Genomic DNA, 16,929 nt, shown 5'->3' on the forward strand with positions numbered 1-16,929 from the left:
AAATTCCCCAAAAAAATCCCAAAAATTCCCCAAAAATTCCCGAAAATTCCCGAAATTCCCCGTTCCCAGGGGCACCCGGTGCAGTGCCGGGATTACTGCGGCTGGACGCCGCTGCACGAGGCCGCCAACCACGGGCACCTGGGTGAGCCCCGCGCCCGCTTTTGGGATTTTGGGAATTTTGGGGGATTTTTTTGGGAATTTTGGGATTTTTTGGGGGATTATTTTGGTATTTTTGGGGCATTCTTGAGGGAATTTTGGGGTTTTTTAGGGGATTTTTTGGGGATTTGGGGGAATTTTGGGGGAATTTGGGGGTTTTTTTGGGGAATTTAGGGGGTTTTTGGGGAATTTTCGGGGGGAATTTTGGGTTTTTTTTGGGAATTTTAGGGGATTTTTTGGGATTTTAGGGGAGTTTTGGGGATTTTAGGGGATTTTTTGGGGGAATTTCGGGGGTTTTTGGGGAATTTTGGGGGATTTTTGGGGAATTTTGGGGCTTTTTTGGGGATTTTGGGGGGATTTTGGAGGATTTTGGGGGGATATTGGGGATTTTTGGGGAATTTTGGGGGATTTTGGGGAATTTTGGGGATTTTAGGAGGATTTTGGGGAGATTTTTGGGGTTTTTTGGGGATTTGGGGGATTCTTTGGGAATTTTGGGAGATTTTTGGAGATTTTTGGGGAATTTTTTGAGAATTTTGGGGATTTGGGGGGATTTTGGGCGATTTTTTGGGATTTTAGGGTAATTTTGGGGGAATTTTTTGGGATTTTTGGGGAATTTAGGAGGATTTTGGGAGTTTTTTGGGAATTTGGGGGAATTTTTTGGGAAATTTTGGGTTTTTTTGGTGGTTTTTTTGGGGTTTTGGGCGGAATTATGGAGAATTTTTGGGAATTTTGGGGGATTTTTTGGGGATTTTGGGGGGATTGTTGAGGGGAATTGGGGTTTTTTTAGGGGATTTTTTGGGGATTTTTTGGGATTTTAGGGGAATTTTGGGGATTTTAGGGGATTTTGGGGGGAATTTCGGGGGTTTTTGGGGCATTTTGGGGAATATTTGAGGGTTTTGTGGGGATTTTTGGGGATTTTTGGGGGATTTTGGGCGATTTTTTGGGAATTTGGGGGTTTTTTGGGGGATTTTTGGGGGAATTTAGGGGATTTTTTGGGAATTCCAGGGGATTTTGGGGGATTTTTGGGAATTTTGGGGGATTTTTGGGGGAAATTTTGGGGGTTTTTTGGGAATTTGGGGGAATTTTTTGGGATTTCTTGGGGAATTTTAGGGGATTTTTTGGGAATTTGGGGGAATTTTGTGCGTTTTTGAGGAATTTTTGGGATTTTTTGGGAATTCCAGGGGATTTTGGGGGATTTTGGGGGGAATTTAGGGGGATTTTCTGGGATTTTTGGGGTTTTTTGGGGGAATTTTGGGGAATTTTTGGGGAATTTTGGGGGATTCTTTGAGAATTTTGGGGGTTTTTTTGGGGAATTTGAGGGGATTTTGGGGTTTTTTGAGGGGGAATTAAGGGGAATTTTGGGGGATTTTTTGGGAATTTTGGGGTTTTTTAGGGGATTTTTTGGGGGATTTAGGGGATTTGGGGGAATTTTGGGGGAATTTGGGGGTTTTTTTGGGGAATTTAGGGGGTTTTTGGGGAATTTTCGGGGGGAATTTTGGGGTTTTTTGGGGAATTTTAGGGGATTTTTGGGGGATTTTAGGGGAGTTTTGGGGATTTTAGGGGATTTTTGGGGGAATTTCGGGGGTTTTTGGGGAATTTTAGGGGATTTTTGGGGGATTTTAGGGGAGTTTTGGGGATTTTAGGGGATTTTTGGGGGAATTTCGGGGGTTTTTGGGGAATTTTGGGGGATTTTTGGGGAATTTTGGGGATTTTGGGGGAATTTTGGGGATTTTGGGGGGATTTTGGAGGATTTTGGGGGGATATTGGGCATTTTTGGGGGATTTTGGGGAATTTTGGGGGATTCTTTGGGAATTTTGGGGGAATTTGGGGGATTTTAGGAGGATTTTGGGGAGATTTGGGGGGTTTTTTGGGAATTTTGGGGGATTTTTGGGGATTTGGGGGAATTTTTTGGGAATTTTGGGGATTTGGGGGGATTTTGGACGATTTTTTTGGGATTTTAGGGTAATTTTGGGGGAATTTTTTGGGATTTTTGGGGAATTTAGGAGGATTTTGGGAGTTTTTTGGGAATTTGGGGGAATTTTTTGGGAAATTTTGGGGTTTTTTGGGGTTTTTTTTGGGGTTTAGGGCGGAATTATGGAGAATTTTTGGGAATTTTGGGGGATTTTTTGGGGAGATTCTTGAGGGGAATTGGGGATTTTTTAGGGGATTTTTTGGGGATTTTTTGGGATTTTAGGGGAATTTTGGGGATTTTAGGGGATTTTTGGGGGAATTTTGGGGATTTTGGGGGGATTTGGGGATTTTGGGGGGATTTAGGAGGATTTTGGGGGGACTTTGGGGTTTCTTTGGGGGACTTTTAGGGAACTTTTGGGGGTTTTTGGGGCATTTTGGGGAATATTTGAGAGTTTTGTGGGGATTTTAGGGGATTTTTGGGGGATTTTGGTCGATTTTTTGGGAATTTGGGGGTTTTTTGAGGGATTTTGGGGGAATTTTGGGGGGTTTTGGGGGAATTTTGGGGATTTTAGGGGGATTTTGGGGGATTTTTTGGGAATTTTGGGGGATTTTGGGGCAATTTTGGAGTTTTTTGGGGAAATTTAGCGGAATTTTGGGGGAATTTGAGGGATTTGGGGGGATTTTTTGGGGAATTTTGGGGGAATTTTGTGGTTTTTTGGGGAATTTTTTTGGTATTTTTGGGGGATTTTTGGGGACCTTTGGGGGATTTTTGGGGGAATTTTAGGGGATTTTTTGGGAATTTGGGGGAATTTTGTGCGTTTTTGAGGAATTTTTGGGGATTTTTTGGGAATTCCAGGGGATTTTGGAGGATTTTTGGGGAATTTTGTGGGTTTTGGGGGAATATTTTGGGGATTTTTGGGGGATTTTGGGGGAATATTTTGGGAATTTTGGGGGATTTTGGGGAATTTTAGGGGGGTTTTGGGGGAAATTTGGGGGATTTTGGGGGAATTTAGGGGATTTTTTGGGAATTTTGGGGGATTTTTTGGGAATTTTGGGGGATTTTTGGGAAATTTTGGGTATTTTGGGGGAATTTTGGGGAATTAAGGGGAATTTTGGGGGATTTTTTGGGAATTTTGGGGGTTTTTTGGAGATTTTTGGGACTTTAGGGGATTTTTTTGGGGGTTTTGGGAAAATTTAGCAGGATTTTTGGGGAATTTTGGGGATTTTTGAGGAATTTGGGGGATTCTTTGGGAATTTTGGGGGATTTTGTGGGTTTTTTGGGGAACTTTGGGGGATTTTTGGGGCAATTCTGGGGGATTTTTAAGGAACTTTTGGGGGTTTTTGGGGCATTTTGGGGAATATTTGAGGGTTTTGTGGGGATTTTTGGGGAACTTTGGGTTTTTTGTGGGGATTTTTGGGGGATTTTGGGGGATTTTTTTGGGAATTTTGGGGGTTTTTTGGGGAATTTTGGGTGGATTTTTGGGGAATTTTAGGGTTTTTTGGGGAATTTTGGGGGATTCTTTGAGAATTTTGGGGTTTTTTTGGGGAATTTGGGGGGATTTGGGGTTTTTTTGGGGGGAATTAAGGGGGTTTTTGGGGAATTTTGGGGGATTTTTTTGGAATTTTGGGGTTTTTTTGGAGATTTTTGTGACTAGGGGATTTTTTGGGGGTTTTGGGGAAATTTAGCAGAATTTTTGGGGAATTTTGGGGATTTTGGGGGAATTTTGGGGTCTTTTGGGGAATTTTGGGGGATTCTTTGGGAATTTTGGGGGATTTTGTGGGTTTTTTGGGGAACTTTGGGGGATTTTTGGGGATTTTGGGGGGATTTTTTGGGGATTTGGGGGGATTTTGGGGGGATTTGGGGGGTTTTTGGGGGATTTTTGGGGGATTTTTGGGGGATTCTTTGAGAATTTTGGGGGAATTCTTGGGGATTTTTAGGGATTTTTGGGGCTTCTTGGGGAATTTTGGGGTTTTTTGGGGAATTTTGGGGGGATTTTGGGGGAATTTTGGGGGATTTTTTGGCAATTTTGGGGAATTTTTGGGGAATTTTTGGGGATTTGGGGGGGAATTTTGGGGGATTTTGGGGCAATTTTGGAGTTTTTTGGGGAAATTTAGTGGAATTTTTGGGGAATTTGAGGGATTTTGGGGGGTTTTTTGGGGAATTTTGGGGGATTTTTTGGGAATTTTGTGGGTTTTTTGGGGATTTTTTTGGGATTTTTGCGGGATTTTTTGGGATTCTTGAGGGATTTTTTTTGAATTTTTGGGAATTTTGGGGTATTTTGGGGGGAATTTGGGGTATTTGGGGGGAATTTTGGGGAAATTTTGAGGAATTTTGGGGTTTTTTGGGGATTTTTTGGGGGTTTTAGGCGGAATTATGGGGGACTTTTGGGAATTTTGGGGAAATTTTGGGGGATTTTTGGGGAATTGGGGGGATTTTGGTGTATTTTGGGGCATTTTGGGGAATTTTTGGGGATTTTTTTGGGAATTTTGGGGGAAATTTGGGGTTTTTGGGGAATTTAGGAGGATTTTTGGGCAATTTTTGAGTTTTTTTTGAAAGTTAGCGGAATTTTTTGGGAATTTTGGGGATTTTGGGGGTTTTTTTTGGCAATTTTGGAGGATTATGTGGGAATTTTGGGGATTTTTGGGGAATTTGCGGGGATTTTTGGGTTTTTTTTGGGAATTTTGGGGGATTTTTTTGGAATTTTATGGTTTTTTGGGGGGATTTTGGGGGAATTTTGGGGGTTTTGGGGGGATTTTTTGGGAATTTTGGAGATTTTTTGGGGGATTTTGGAGGAATTTTGGGGTTTTTTGGGGCATTTTGGGGTTTTTTTTTGGGATTTTGGGGGGATTTTTTGGGATTTTTGGGGAATTTGGGGAATTTTTTGGGGAATTTTGGGGTTTTTTTTTGGAATTTTGAGGGATTTTGGGGGGCTCTGAAGAGTTCAGGTGGTGGGGAGGGAGAAGAGGGCAAAAAAATGGGGGGAAAATTGTAAAAAAAAAAAGGAAAATCCTAAAAAATTTGGGAGGAAATCCCCATAAAAAAGTAGGAAAATCCTAAAAAAGAAGGAAAATCCCAAAAAATTGGGAGAAATCTCAAAAAATGGGTCGAAAATCCTAAAAATGGGGGGAAAATCCCAAAAAATGGGGGAAAAACAAAAAAAATGGGGGGAAATCCTAAAAAATGGGGGAAAATCCAAAAAAAAACGGGGGGAAAACCTAAAGAAAAAGAGGGAAAATCCTAAAAGTGGGGGGAAAATCCCCAAAACATGGGGGGAAATCCTAAAAAAATGGGGAAAATCCTAAAAAAATGGGGGAAAATCCTAAAATATTGGGGGAAAATCCTCAAAAAATGGGGAGGAAATCCTAAAAAGGGGGAAAAATCCTAAATGTGGGGGGGAAATCCTTAAAAATGGGGGGACAATCCTAAAAACTGGGGAGAAATCAAAAAAATGGGGAAAAATCCTAAAAGTGGAGGGGGAATACCCCAAAAAATGGGGGGAAATCCTAAAAAAATGGGGGGAAATCAAAAAAAAAAGGGGGGAATCCTAAAAAAATGGGGGGGAAAATCCTAAAAATGGCGGGAAAATCCTAAAAAATTGGGGGGAAATCCTAAAATATTGGGGGGAAATCCTAAAAACTGGGGAGAAATCCAGAAAAATGGGGAAAAATCCTAAAAGTGGGGGGGGGGGGGGGGGAATCCTAAAAAAAGGGGGAATATCCCAAAACTTGGGGGGGGGGAAATCCCTGAAATATTTGGGGTGGAATCCTAAAAGTTCTAACAATGAGGAGGAAAAATCCCAAAAACTTTTGGGGGAATCCCAAAAATTGGGGAGGAAAAATCAGGAATTGGGATCGGGATTGGGATCGGAGTTGGGATTGGGATCGGGATCGGGATTGAAATTGGGATTGGGATCGGAGTTGGGATCAGGATCGGGATTGGGATGGGATTGGGATTGGGATTGGGATTAGAAATGGGATTGGGATTGGGATCAGGATTGGGATTGGGATTGGGATCGTGATCGGGATTGAAATTGGGATTGGGATCGGAGTTGGGATCCGGATCGGGATTGGGATGGGATTGGGATTGGGATCAGGATTGGGATTGGGATTGGGATTAGAAATGGGATTGGGATTGGGATTGGGATTGGGATTGGGATCAGGATTGGGATTGGGATTGGGATTGGGATTAGAAATGGGATCGGGATTGGGATTGGGATTGGGATTGGGATCAGGATTGAGATTGGGATTGGGATTGGGATCAGGATTGGGATTGGGAATGGGATCACGAATGGGATCAGGATCAGGAATTGGGATTGGAATTGAGATTGGGATTGGGATCGGGATTGGGATTGGGATGGGATTGGGATCGGGATTGGGAATGGGATCACGAATGGGATCAGGATCAGGAATTGGGATTGGAATTGAGATTGGGATTGGGATTGGGATCGGGATTGGGATCGGGATCGGGATTGGGATTGGGATCGGGATTGGGATCAGGATCGGGATTGGGATCGGGATCGGGATTGGGATCGGGATCGGGATTGGGATCAGGATCGGGATTGGGATCGGGATCGGGATTGGGATTGGGAATGGGATTGGGATCAGGAATGGGATCAGCAGTGGGATCAGGGATTGGGATTGGGATCAGCAATGGGATCATGTTTAGGATCAGCAATGGGATCATGATTGGGATCATGTTTAGGGTCATGATTGGGATCATGTTTAGGGTCATGATTGGGATCATGTTTAGGATCACGTTTAGGATGATGTTTAGGATCACATTTAGGATCCCATTTAGGATCACCATTCTCCCCGCAGAGATCGCGCGGCTGCTGCTGTTGCAGGGTCAGCAATGGGATCATGTTTAGGATCAGGATCGTGTTTAGGATCCCATTTGGGATCCCCCCTGTCCCCGCAGAGATCGCGCGGCTGCTGCTGGCGCGGGGTCAGCAATGGGATCACGTTTAGGATCATGATTGGGATCACGTTTAGGATCACATTTAGGATCATGTTTAGGATCACGTTTAGGTTTAGGATCCCATTTAGGATCCCCGCTGTCCCCGCAGAGATCGCGCGGCTGCTGCTGTTGTGGAGTCAGCAATGGGATCATGTTTAGGATCATGATTGGGATCACGTTTAGGATCATGTTTAGGATCACGTTTAGGATCCCCTCTCTCCCCGCAGAGATCGCGCGGCTGCTGCTGTCACGGGGTCAGCAATGGGATCATGATTGGGATCAGCAATGGGATCACGTTTAGGATCACATTTAGGATCATGTTTAGGATCACGTTTAGGATCAGGATCCCGTTTAGGATCCCGTTTAGGATCGTTATTCTCCCCGCAGAGATCGCGCGGCTGCTGCTGTTGTGGGGTCAGCAATGGGATCACGTTTAGGATCATGATTGGCATCATGTTTGGGATCATGTTTAGGATCACATTTAGGATCATGTTTAGGATCACATTTAGGATCACATTTAGGATCCCATTTAGGATCCCCCGTGTCCCCGCAGAGATCGCGCGGCTGCTGCTGGCGCGGGGTCAGCAATGGGATCATGATTGGGGTCAGCAATGGGATCACGTTTAGGATCATGATTGGGATCACGTTTAGGATCATGTTTAGGATCACGTTTAGGATCATGTTCAGGATGATGTTTAGGATCACATTTAGGATCAGGATCCCGTTTAGGATCCCCGCTGTCCCCGCAGAGATCGCGCGGCTGCTGCTGGCGCGGGGTCAGCAATGGGATCACGTTTAGGATCACATTTAGGATCATGTTTAGGATCACATTTAGGATCAGGATCACATTTAGGATCCCATTTAGGATCCCCTCTCTCCCCGCAGAGATCGCGCGGCTGCTGCTGGCGTGGGGTCAGCAATGGGATCACGTTTAGGATCAGGATCATGTTTAGGATCCCATTTAGGATCCCCTCTCTCCCCGCAGAGATCGCGCGGCTGCTGCTGGCGCGGGGTCAGCAATGGGATCATGGATTGGGGTCAGCAATGGGATCACGTTTAGGATCACGTTTAGGATCATGTTCAGGATGATGTTTAGGATCACATTTAGGATCAGGATCCCGTTTAGGATCCCCGCTGTCCCCGCAGAGATCGCGCGGCTGCTGCTGGCGCGGGGTCAGCAATGGGATCACGTTTAGGATCACATTTAGGATCATGTTTAGGATCACATTTAGGATCAGGATCACATTTAGGATCCCATTTAGGATCCCCCCTGTCCCCTCAGAGATCGCGCGGCTGCTGCTGTCTCGGGGTCAGCAATGGGATCATGATTGGGGTCAGCAATGGGATCACGTTTAGGATCACGTTTAGGATCATGTTCAGGATGATGTTTAGGATCACATTTAGGATCAGGATCACGTTTAGGATCATGTTTAGGATCATGTTTAGGATCCCATTTAGGATCCCCTCTCTCCCCTCAGAGATCGCGCGGCTGCTGCTGGTGCAGGGTCAGCAATGGGATCACGTTTAGGATCACGTTTAGGATCATGTTTAGGATCACTATTAGGATCATGTTTAGGATCACGTTTAGGATCACATTTAGGATCATGTTTAGGATCACGTTTAGGATCAGGATCCCGTTTAGGATCCCGTTTAGGATTGTTATTCTCCCCGCAGAGATCGCGCAGCTGCTGCTGTTGCGGGGTCAGCAATGGGATCATGATTGGGATCAGCAATGGGATCACATTTAGGATCATGATTGGGATCACGTTTAGGATCACGTTTAGGATCATGATTGGGATCATGTTTAGGCTCACGTTTAGGATCAGGATCCTGTTTAGGATCCCCTCTCTCCCCGCAGAGATCGCGCGGCTGCTGCTGGCGCGGGGTCAGCGATGGGATCATGGATTGGGGTCAGCAATGGGATCACGTTTAGGATCACGTTTAGGATCATGTTTAGGATCACGTTTAGGATCATGTTCAGGATGATGTTTAGGATCACATTTAGGATCAGGATCCCGTTTAGGATCCCCGCTGTCCCCGCAGAGATTGCGCGGCTGCTGCTGTTGCGGGGTCAGCAATGGGATCATGATTGGGATCAGCAATGGGATCACGTTTAGGATCACATTTAGGATCATGTTTAGGATCATGTTTAGGATCAGGATCCCATTTAGGATCCCGTTTAGGATCCCCCCTGTCCCCTCAGAGATCGCGCGGCTGCTGCTGGCGCGGGGTCAGCAATGGGATCACGTTTAGGATCAGGATCACGTTTAGGATCCCATTTAGGATCACGTTTAGGATCACGTTTAGGATCATGTTTAGGATCACGTTTAGGATCAGGATCCCGTTTAGGATCCCGTTTAGGATCCCCCGTGTCCCCGCAGAGATCGCGCGGCTGCTGCTGTCTCGGGGCGCGGCGCTGGACGACGCGGGGGGCGCGGGCTGCGAGGGCGTCACCCCCCTGCACGACGCGCTGGCCTCGGGCCGCTTCCCGGTGGCGCAGCTGCTCGTCACCAGCGGCGCCGACCTGCGCGCCAGGAACGCCAGGGTGAGCCAAACACGCCCGAAAATTCACTGGATATCGGGGATTTTGTGGGGATTTTATGGGGATTTTATTGGGATTTTTGGGGGATTTTATTGGGATTTTTTTGCAATTTTTTCTGATTTTTTCCTGATTATTTTCTGATTTTTATTGAATTTTTTCCGACTTTTAATTGAATTTTTTGGCATTTTTTGCTGATTTTTATTGAATTTTTTCAGATTTTTATCTGAATTTTTTAAGGATTTTTTAAGATTTTTTTTTAATATTTTCAGATTTTTTTCTGATTTTTTTATTGAATTTTTTCCGATTTTTTATTGAATTTTTCTGAAATTTTTGCTGATTTTAATTGATTTTTTTCAGATTTTTTTTCTGAATTTTCTGAATTTTTTCTGATTTTTTTCTGATTTTTTTCTGATTTTTTTCTGATTTTTTTCTGAATTTTCTCTGAAATTTTTCTGAATTTTTCTGAATTATTTCTGAATTATTTCTGATTTTTTTTCTGAATTTTTCTGATTTTTTTTCTGATTTTCAGATTTTTTTCTGAATTTTTTCTGAGTTTTTTCAGATTTTTTTCTGAATTTTTTCTGAATTTTTTCTGAATTTTTTCTGATTTTTTTCTGATTTTTGCCAAATTTTTGCTGATTTGTTTCAGAGTTTTTCTGAATCATTTATGATTATTTTTCTGAATTTTTCTGATTTTTTTCTGATTTTTTTCTGATTTTTTTGTAGAATTTTTCTGTCATTCATTGACATTTCTTGGGGATTTTGTTCCATTTTTTTAACTGATTTTTCCAGGGGTTTTTTTCCATTTTTTGGAGGATTTTTGGGGGATTTTGGGGCGATTTCTGCCCCATTCCTGGCCTTTCGGGGCGCTTCCCGGTGGCGCAGCTGCTCGTCACCAGCGGCGCCGACCTGCGCGCCAGGAACGCCAGGGTGAGCCAAACACGCCCGAAAATTCACTGGATATCGGGGATTTTGTGGGGATTTTATGGGGATTTTTTTGGATTTTTATTCTGACTTTTTCTGAGTTTTTTCTGAATTTTTTCGGATTTTTTTCTGATTTTTTTCAGATTTATTCTGATTTTTTTCTGAATTTTTCTGATTTTTTTATTGAACTTTTCTGAAATTTTTGCTGATTTTTTATTGAATTTTTTTCAGATCTTTTTTCTGAATTATTTCTGATTTTTTTCTGAATTTTTTCTGATTTTTTTCTGATTTTTTTCTGAAATTTTTCTGATGTTTTCCCATTTTTTTCTGATTTTTTCTAATTTTTTTTTCTCTTTTTTTCTACATTTTTAAAAGGATTTTTTCTGATTTACTTGCAAAATTTTTCTGTGATTTATGGACAATTTTTGGGATTTTTTTTCCATTTTTGGGGGATTTTGGGGGGATTTCTGCCCCATTCCTGGCGTTTCGGGCGCTTCCCGGTGGCGCAGCTGCTCGTCACCAGCGGCGCCGACCTGCGCGCCAGGAACGCCAGGGTCAGCCCCAAATTCCCAAAAATTCACTGGATATGGGAGATTTGATGGGAATTTTATGGGGATTTTATTGGGATTTTTGGGGGATTTTATTGGGATTTTTTTGCAATTTTTTCTGATTTTTTTCTGATTTTTTATTGAATTTTTTCCGATTTTTTAATTGAATTTTTCAGAATTTTTTGCTGATTTTAATTGATTTTTTTTCAGATTTTTTTCTGAATTTTACTGAATTTTTTCTGATTTTTTTCTGAATTTTTTCTGAACTTTTTTCTGATTTTTTTTTCTGAATTTTTCAGGATTTTTTCTGATTTTTTATTGAATTTTTCTGAAATTTTTGCTGATTTTTATTGAATTTTTTCAGATTGTTTTTCTGAATTTTTCTGAATTTTTTCTGATTTTTTTCTGATTTTTTCTGAATTTTTTCTGAATTTTTTCTGATTTTTTTCCGATTTTTTCTGAATTTTTCGAATATTTTTCTGAATTTTTTCAGGGTTTTTTCTGATTTCTTTTAGATTGTTTTTCTGAAATTTTCTGATTTTTTCCAATTTTTTTTTTTAGAATTTGTTCTGAATTTTTTCTGATTTTTTATTGGTTTTTCCTGATTTTTTTGCTGATTTTTTCAGATTTTTTTTCAGAAATTTTTCAGACTTTTTCTGATTTTTTCTGATATTTTTGCTGATTTTTTCTGATTTTTTTGAGTTTTTCTGGGTTTTTTGCTGATTTTTTTTCTGAAGATTTGCTGAATTTTTTTCTGTTTTTTTCAGATTCTTCTGGCGTTTATTTCTGATTTTTTACCATTTTTTACCCTTTCTTTCTGAATTATTTTCAGGCTTTTTAGCCCTTTTTTTCCATTTTTTCTGGGTTTTTTTATTTTTATTTTTTCTGGATTTTTTTCTGATTTTTTTTTCCAATTTCTTTCCAAACTTTTTGTATTTTTTCCTGATTTTTCCCTTTTTTTTTGGAATTTTTTCATATTATTTTTCTAATTTTTTAGGATTTTTTCCTGATCTTTCCAGATTTTTTTCTGAATTTTTTTTTCTGTTTTAAAATTAATCCAATTTTTTTTTTCTTTTAATTTTTTAATTTTTTTTTTCAGATTTTTGGGGAATTTTTTTCAGATCTTTTTAGGATTTTTTATTAATTTTTTCTCTGATTTTTGTCCAGATTTTTTCCCCTTTTTTCCCAATTCTTTTCTGATATTTTCCCCACTTTTTTCCTGAACTTTTTCCATTTTTTTCTGATTTTTTCCTCTTTTTTTTAGGATCTTTTCTCATTTTTTTCCAAATTTTTTGGGGATTTATTTCTGATTTTTTAGATTTCTTTCCCAGATTTTTTAGCAATTTATTTCTAATTTTTTCGATATTTTTCCCAGATTTTTTTAGCAATTCATTTCTGAATTTTTAGGTTTTTTTTCCAGATTTTTTTAGCAATTTATTCCAGAATTTTTTAGAATTTTTTCCAGATTTTTTAGCAATTTTTTTCTGATTTTTTCGATATTTTTCCCAGATTTTTTAGCAATTTTTTTCTGATTTTTTCGATATTTTTCCCAGATTTTTTAGCAATTTATTTCTGATTTTTCGATATTTTTCCCAGATTTTTTAGCAATTTATTTCTGATTTTTTCCAGATTTTTTAGCAATTAATTTCTGATTTTTTCGATATTTTTACAGATTTTTAGCAATTTATTTCTGATTTTTTAGAGATTATTTCCCAGATTTTTTAGCAATTCATTTCTATTTTTTTTTCGATATTTTTCCAGATTTTTTAGGATTTTTTTCCAGATTTTTTAGCAATTTATTTCTAATTTTTTCGATATTTTTCCCAGATTTTTTAGCAATTTATTTCTAATTTTTTAGATTTTTTCCAGGTTTTTTAGCAATTCAATTCTGATTTTTTAGATATTTTTTTCAGCAATTTATTTCCAGATTTATTTAGAATTTTTTCCAGATTTTTCAGCAATTTATTTCTGATTTTTTCGATATTTTTCCCAGATTTTTCAGCAATTTATTTCTAATTTTTTCGATATTTTTCCAGATTTTTTAGCAATTAATTTCTGATTTTTTCGATATTTTTCCAGATTTTTTAGCAATTCATTTCTTCTTTTTTAGATATTTTTATCCAGATTTTTTAGCAATTCATTTCTAATTTTTTCGATATTTTTTCCCGATTATTTCGCAATTATTTTCAGATTTTTTTAGGATTTTTTCTTTTTTTTTTCCGGATTTTTTCGGATTTTTAAATCAATTTTTTCCTGATTTTTGGGGCATTTTTTCCCGATTTTTTAACCTTTTTTTTCCCTGTTTTTTCACACTTTTCCGGGAATATTTTTACATTTAAATTTTCTTTTTTTTCACATTTTTCCCCATTTTTTTTGCGTTTTTATTGGGATTTTTGGATCTTTTCCAGGGCCAGACCCCCCTGCATTCGCTCCAGGAGTGGCTGCGGAATTTTGGGGCCGAGCTGGACGCCGAGACCTGGGACAGCGCCCACGAGACGCTCAGGATGATCCAGGAAAGAGGTGAAAAAATGAGAATTTATCGGGAATTTATCGGGAATTTATTAGAATTTTATTGGGAATTTATCGGGAATTTATTGAGATTTTAATGGGAATTTATTTGGATTTTATTGGGATTTTATTGGGGTTTTAATGGGAATTTATTGGGATTTTATTGGGAATTTATTGGAATTTATTGGGATTTTATTGAGAACTTATTGGGATTTTATTGGGGATTTAATGGGAATTTATTGGGATTTTATTGGGGTTTTATTTGGAATTTATTGGGATTTTATTGGGGTTTTAATGGGAATTTATTGGGAATTTATTGGGATTTTATTTGGAATTTATTGGGATTTTATTGAGGTTTTAATGGGAATTTATCGGGAATTTATTGGGATTTTATTGGGGTTTTATTGGGGTTTTAATGGGAATTTATTGGGATTTTATTATGATTTTATTTGGAATTTATTGGGATTTTATTGGGGTTTTAATGGGAATTTATTGGGAATTTATTGGGATTTTATTGAGAATTAATCGGTAATTTATTGGGATTTCATTGGGATTTTATTGGGATTTTTTTGGAGATTTTATTGGGAATTTATTGGGAATTTTTGGGGGTTTATTGAGAATTTATTGGGATTTTATTGGGAATTTATTGGTAATTTATTGGGAGTTTATTGGGATTTTATTGGGGTTTTATTGGGAACTTATTGGGAACTTATTGGGACTTTATTTGGAATTTATTTGGAATTTATTATGATTTTTGGGGGGATTTTTGGGGATTTTGTTGGGAATCTTTATGGGAATTTATTTGGATTTTATTGAGAGTTTATTTGGAATTTATTGGGAATTTATTTAGAATTTATTGGAAATTTATTGGGATTTTTTGGGGATTTTATTGGGAATTTTTTGGGAATTTATTTGGGAATTGTAGGGAATTTAAAGGGACTTATTGCGATTTTTTTGAGGAATTTTTTAGGAATATTTTGCATTTTTTTAACATTTTCCCACCTTTTTTTTTCTCATTTCCCGCCTTTTTTTTCCCATTTTTTCCCTTTTTTTCCTCCTTTTCCCCAAATTTCTCCGCCCATCCCAAATTTCTCCTGAAATTCCACCAAAACCCCTTAAAATTCCCAATTTTTCCCCTTTTCCAGCCCCTCCAGAGGACCCTGAGGATCCCCAAATCCCAAATTCCAGCCCCGTCCGGAAGCGCCAACGGAATCCAGACGCCCAAAACGACGAAGAACCCCAAAATTCGGGAATTCCGCCGGAAAATCCCAAAATTCCCTCGGAAAATCCCAAAATTCCGCCCAAAAATCCCAAAATTCCACCCAAAAATCCCAATTTTTTGCCTGAAAATCCCAATTTTTCCCCCGAAAATCCCAATTTTTTGCCCGAAAATCCCAAATTTCATCCCAAAAATCCCAATTTTTTGCCCGAAAATCCCAAATTTCATCCCAAAAATCCCAATTTTTTGCCCGAAAATCCCAAATTTCACCCCAAAAATCCGCAGCCGGCTCTGATCCCGCTGGAGGAGTTCGTGGACGACGCCGATTGGCTGGAGGACGATTTGGGGCCCTCGCGGAAAAAAAACCCGCCGGGAATTCCGGGAATTCCGGGAATTCCGGGAATTCCGCGATCCCAAAAGGGCCGCGGGCGGGAGCCGGAAGCGATCCCGGAATTCCCGGCCCGAGCTCGGCGCCGATTCCGCGGAAATTCCGGAATTTTCCGGGAATTCTTCGGGAATTCCGGAATTTTCCGGGAATTCTTCGGGAGTTCCAGAAGGTTCCGGGAATTCTTCGGGGGTTCCGGAATTTTCCGGGAATTCTTCGGGAGTTACGGAAGTTTCCGGGAATTCTTCGGGAATTCCGGAAGGTTCCAGGAATTCTTCGGGGGTTCCGGAAGGTTCCAGGAATTCTTCGGGGGTTCCGGAAGGTTCCAGGAATTCTTCGGGGGTTCTGGAAGGTTCCGGGAATTCTTCGGGAGTTCCGGAAGGTTCCGGGAATTCCGCGGGAGTTCCGGAAGGTTCCGGGAGCGCCAGCGGCGCCCTGCGCATCCGCATCCGAATCCAGGACGAGCTGTTCCTCATCCCCGTGGTGCCCAGGTGAGAATTCCCAATTTTTCCCCTCAAAAATTCCCAAAAATTCCATTAAAAAATCCCAAAAATTCCCCTAAAATTCTGAAAAAAATTCCCAATAAATTCTCAAAAAATCCCTAAAAACTCTGAAAAAGTTCAGAAAAAAATCCCAAAAAATTCTGGAAAAAAAATCCCAAAAATTCTTTAAAAATCCCAAAAAATTCCCCCAAAAATTCTCAAAAAATTCCCAATAAATTCTCAAAAAAATTCCCAAAAACTCTGAAAAAATTCCCAAAAAATTCCCAAAAGAATCCCCAAAAAATCCTCAAAAAATCCCAAAAAATTACCAAAAAATTCTCAAAAAATCCCCCAAAAATCTGAAAAAAATCCCAAAAAATTCTGAAAAAGTTTTCGAAAAATTCCCCCAAAAATTCTAAAATAATCTGAAACAATTCCCAAACAATCCCAAAAAATTCCCAAAAACTCCCCAGAAATTTGCAAAAAAAGTTCCCAATAAATCTGAAAAAATAAGAAAAAATTCTCAGAAAAATCTGAAAAAAAATCTGAAAAAATTCTCAAAAAATCCCCAAAAAATCCCCAAAAATTCTCAAAAAATACCAAAAAATCCCTCAAAAATCCCGAAAAAAATTCCCCAAAAAATCCCAAAAAATTCTCAAAAAAATCCCCAAAAAAATCCAAAAAAATCCCAAAACATCGCCAAAAAATTCCAAAAAATTACCCCAAAATTCTCAAAAAATCCCCAAAAAATTACCAAAAAATTCTCAAAAAATCCCCCAAAAATCTGAAAAAATTCCAAAAAAAATCCCAAAAAATTCTCAAAAAGTTCCGAAAAAATTCTCAAAAAATCTCCCAAAAATCCCCCAAAAATCTGAAATCCCCAAAAATTCTCAAAAAATTCAAAAAAATCCCATAAAATCCCAAAAAAATCCCCAAAAATCTGAAAAAAATCTGAAAAAATTCTCAAAAAATCCCAAAAAATCTGAAAAAATTCCCAAAAAAATCCCCAAAAATTCTCAAAAAATTCCCAAGAAATTCTGAAAAAAATCCCAAAAAATCCCCAAAAAATCCCCAAAAAATCTGACAAAAACTCAAAAAAATTCTCAAAAAATCCCAAAAAAAATCTGAAAAAAATCCCAAAAAATTCCCAAAAAATCCCCAAAAAATCCCCAAAAAATTCAAAAAAATTCTCAAAAAATCTGAAAAGAATCCCAAAAAATTCTCAAAACAATTCTCAAAAAATTCTCAAAAAATTCCAAAAAATCCCCAAAAAATCTGACAAAAATTCTCAAAAAAT

At 39.1% G+C, this 16,929-nt stretch overlaps 1 protein-coding gene across 1 annotated transcript in view; it reads left to right on the forward strand.

The window, feature by feature from the left end:
- Positions 1-11,089, forward strand: part of LOC119696985 — a 45,129-nt gene extending 34,040 nt beyond the window's left edge. The window contains exons 18-21 of the mRNA XM_038126948.1: positions 70-142; positions 9,406-9,569; positions 10,452-10,496; positions 11,000-11,089. Coding sequence (XP_037982876.1) covers positions 70-142; positions 9,406-9,569; positions 10,452-10,496; positions 11,000-11,089 — 372 coding nt within the window. The remainder of the gene's footprint in view (positions 1-69; positions 143-9,405; positions 9,570-10,451; positions 10,497-10,999) is intronic.
- Positions 11,090-16,929: the final 5,840 nt, after the last annotated feature.

Source organism: Motacilla alba, chromosome 2 (assembly GCF_015832195.1).
Source record: "Motacilla alba alba isolate MOTALB_02 chromosome 2, Motacilla_alba_V1.0_pri, whole genome shotgun sequence".
Classification (NCBI taxonomy): Eukaryota; Metazoa; Chordata; class Aves; order Passeriformes; family Motacillidae; genus Motacilla; species Motacilla alba.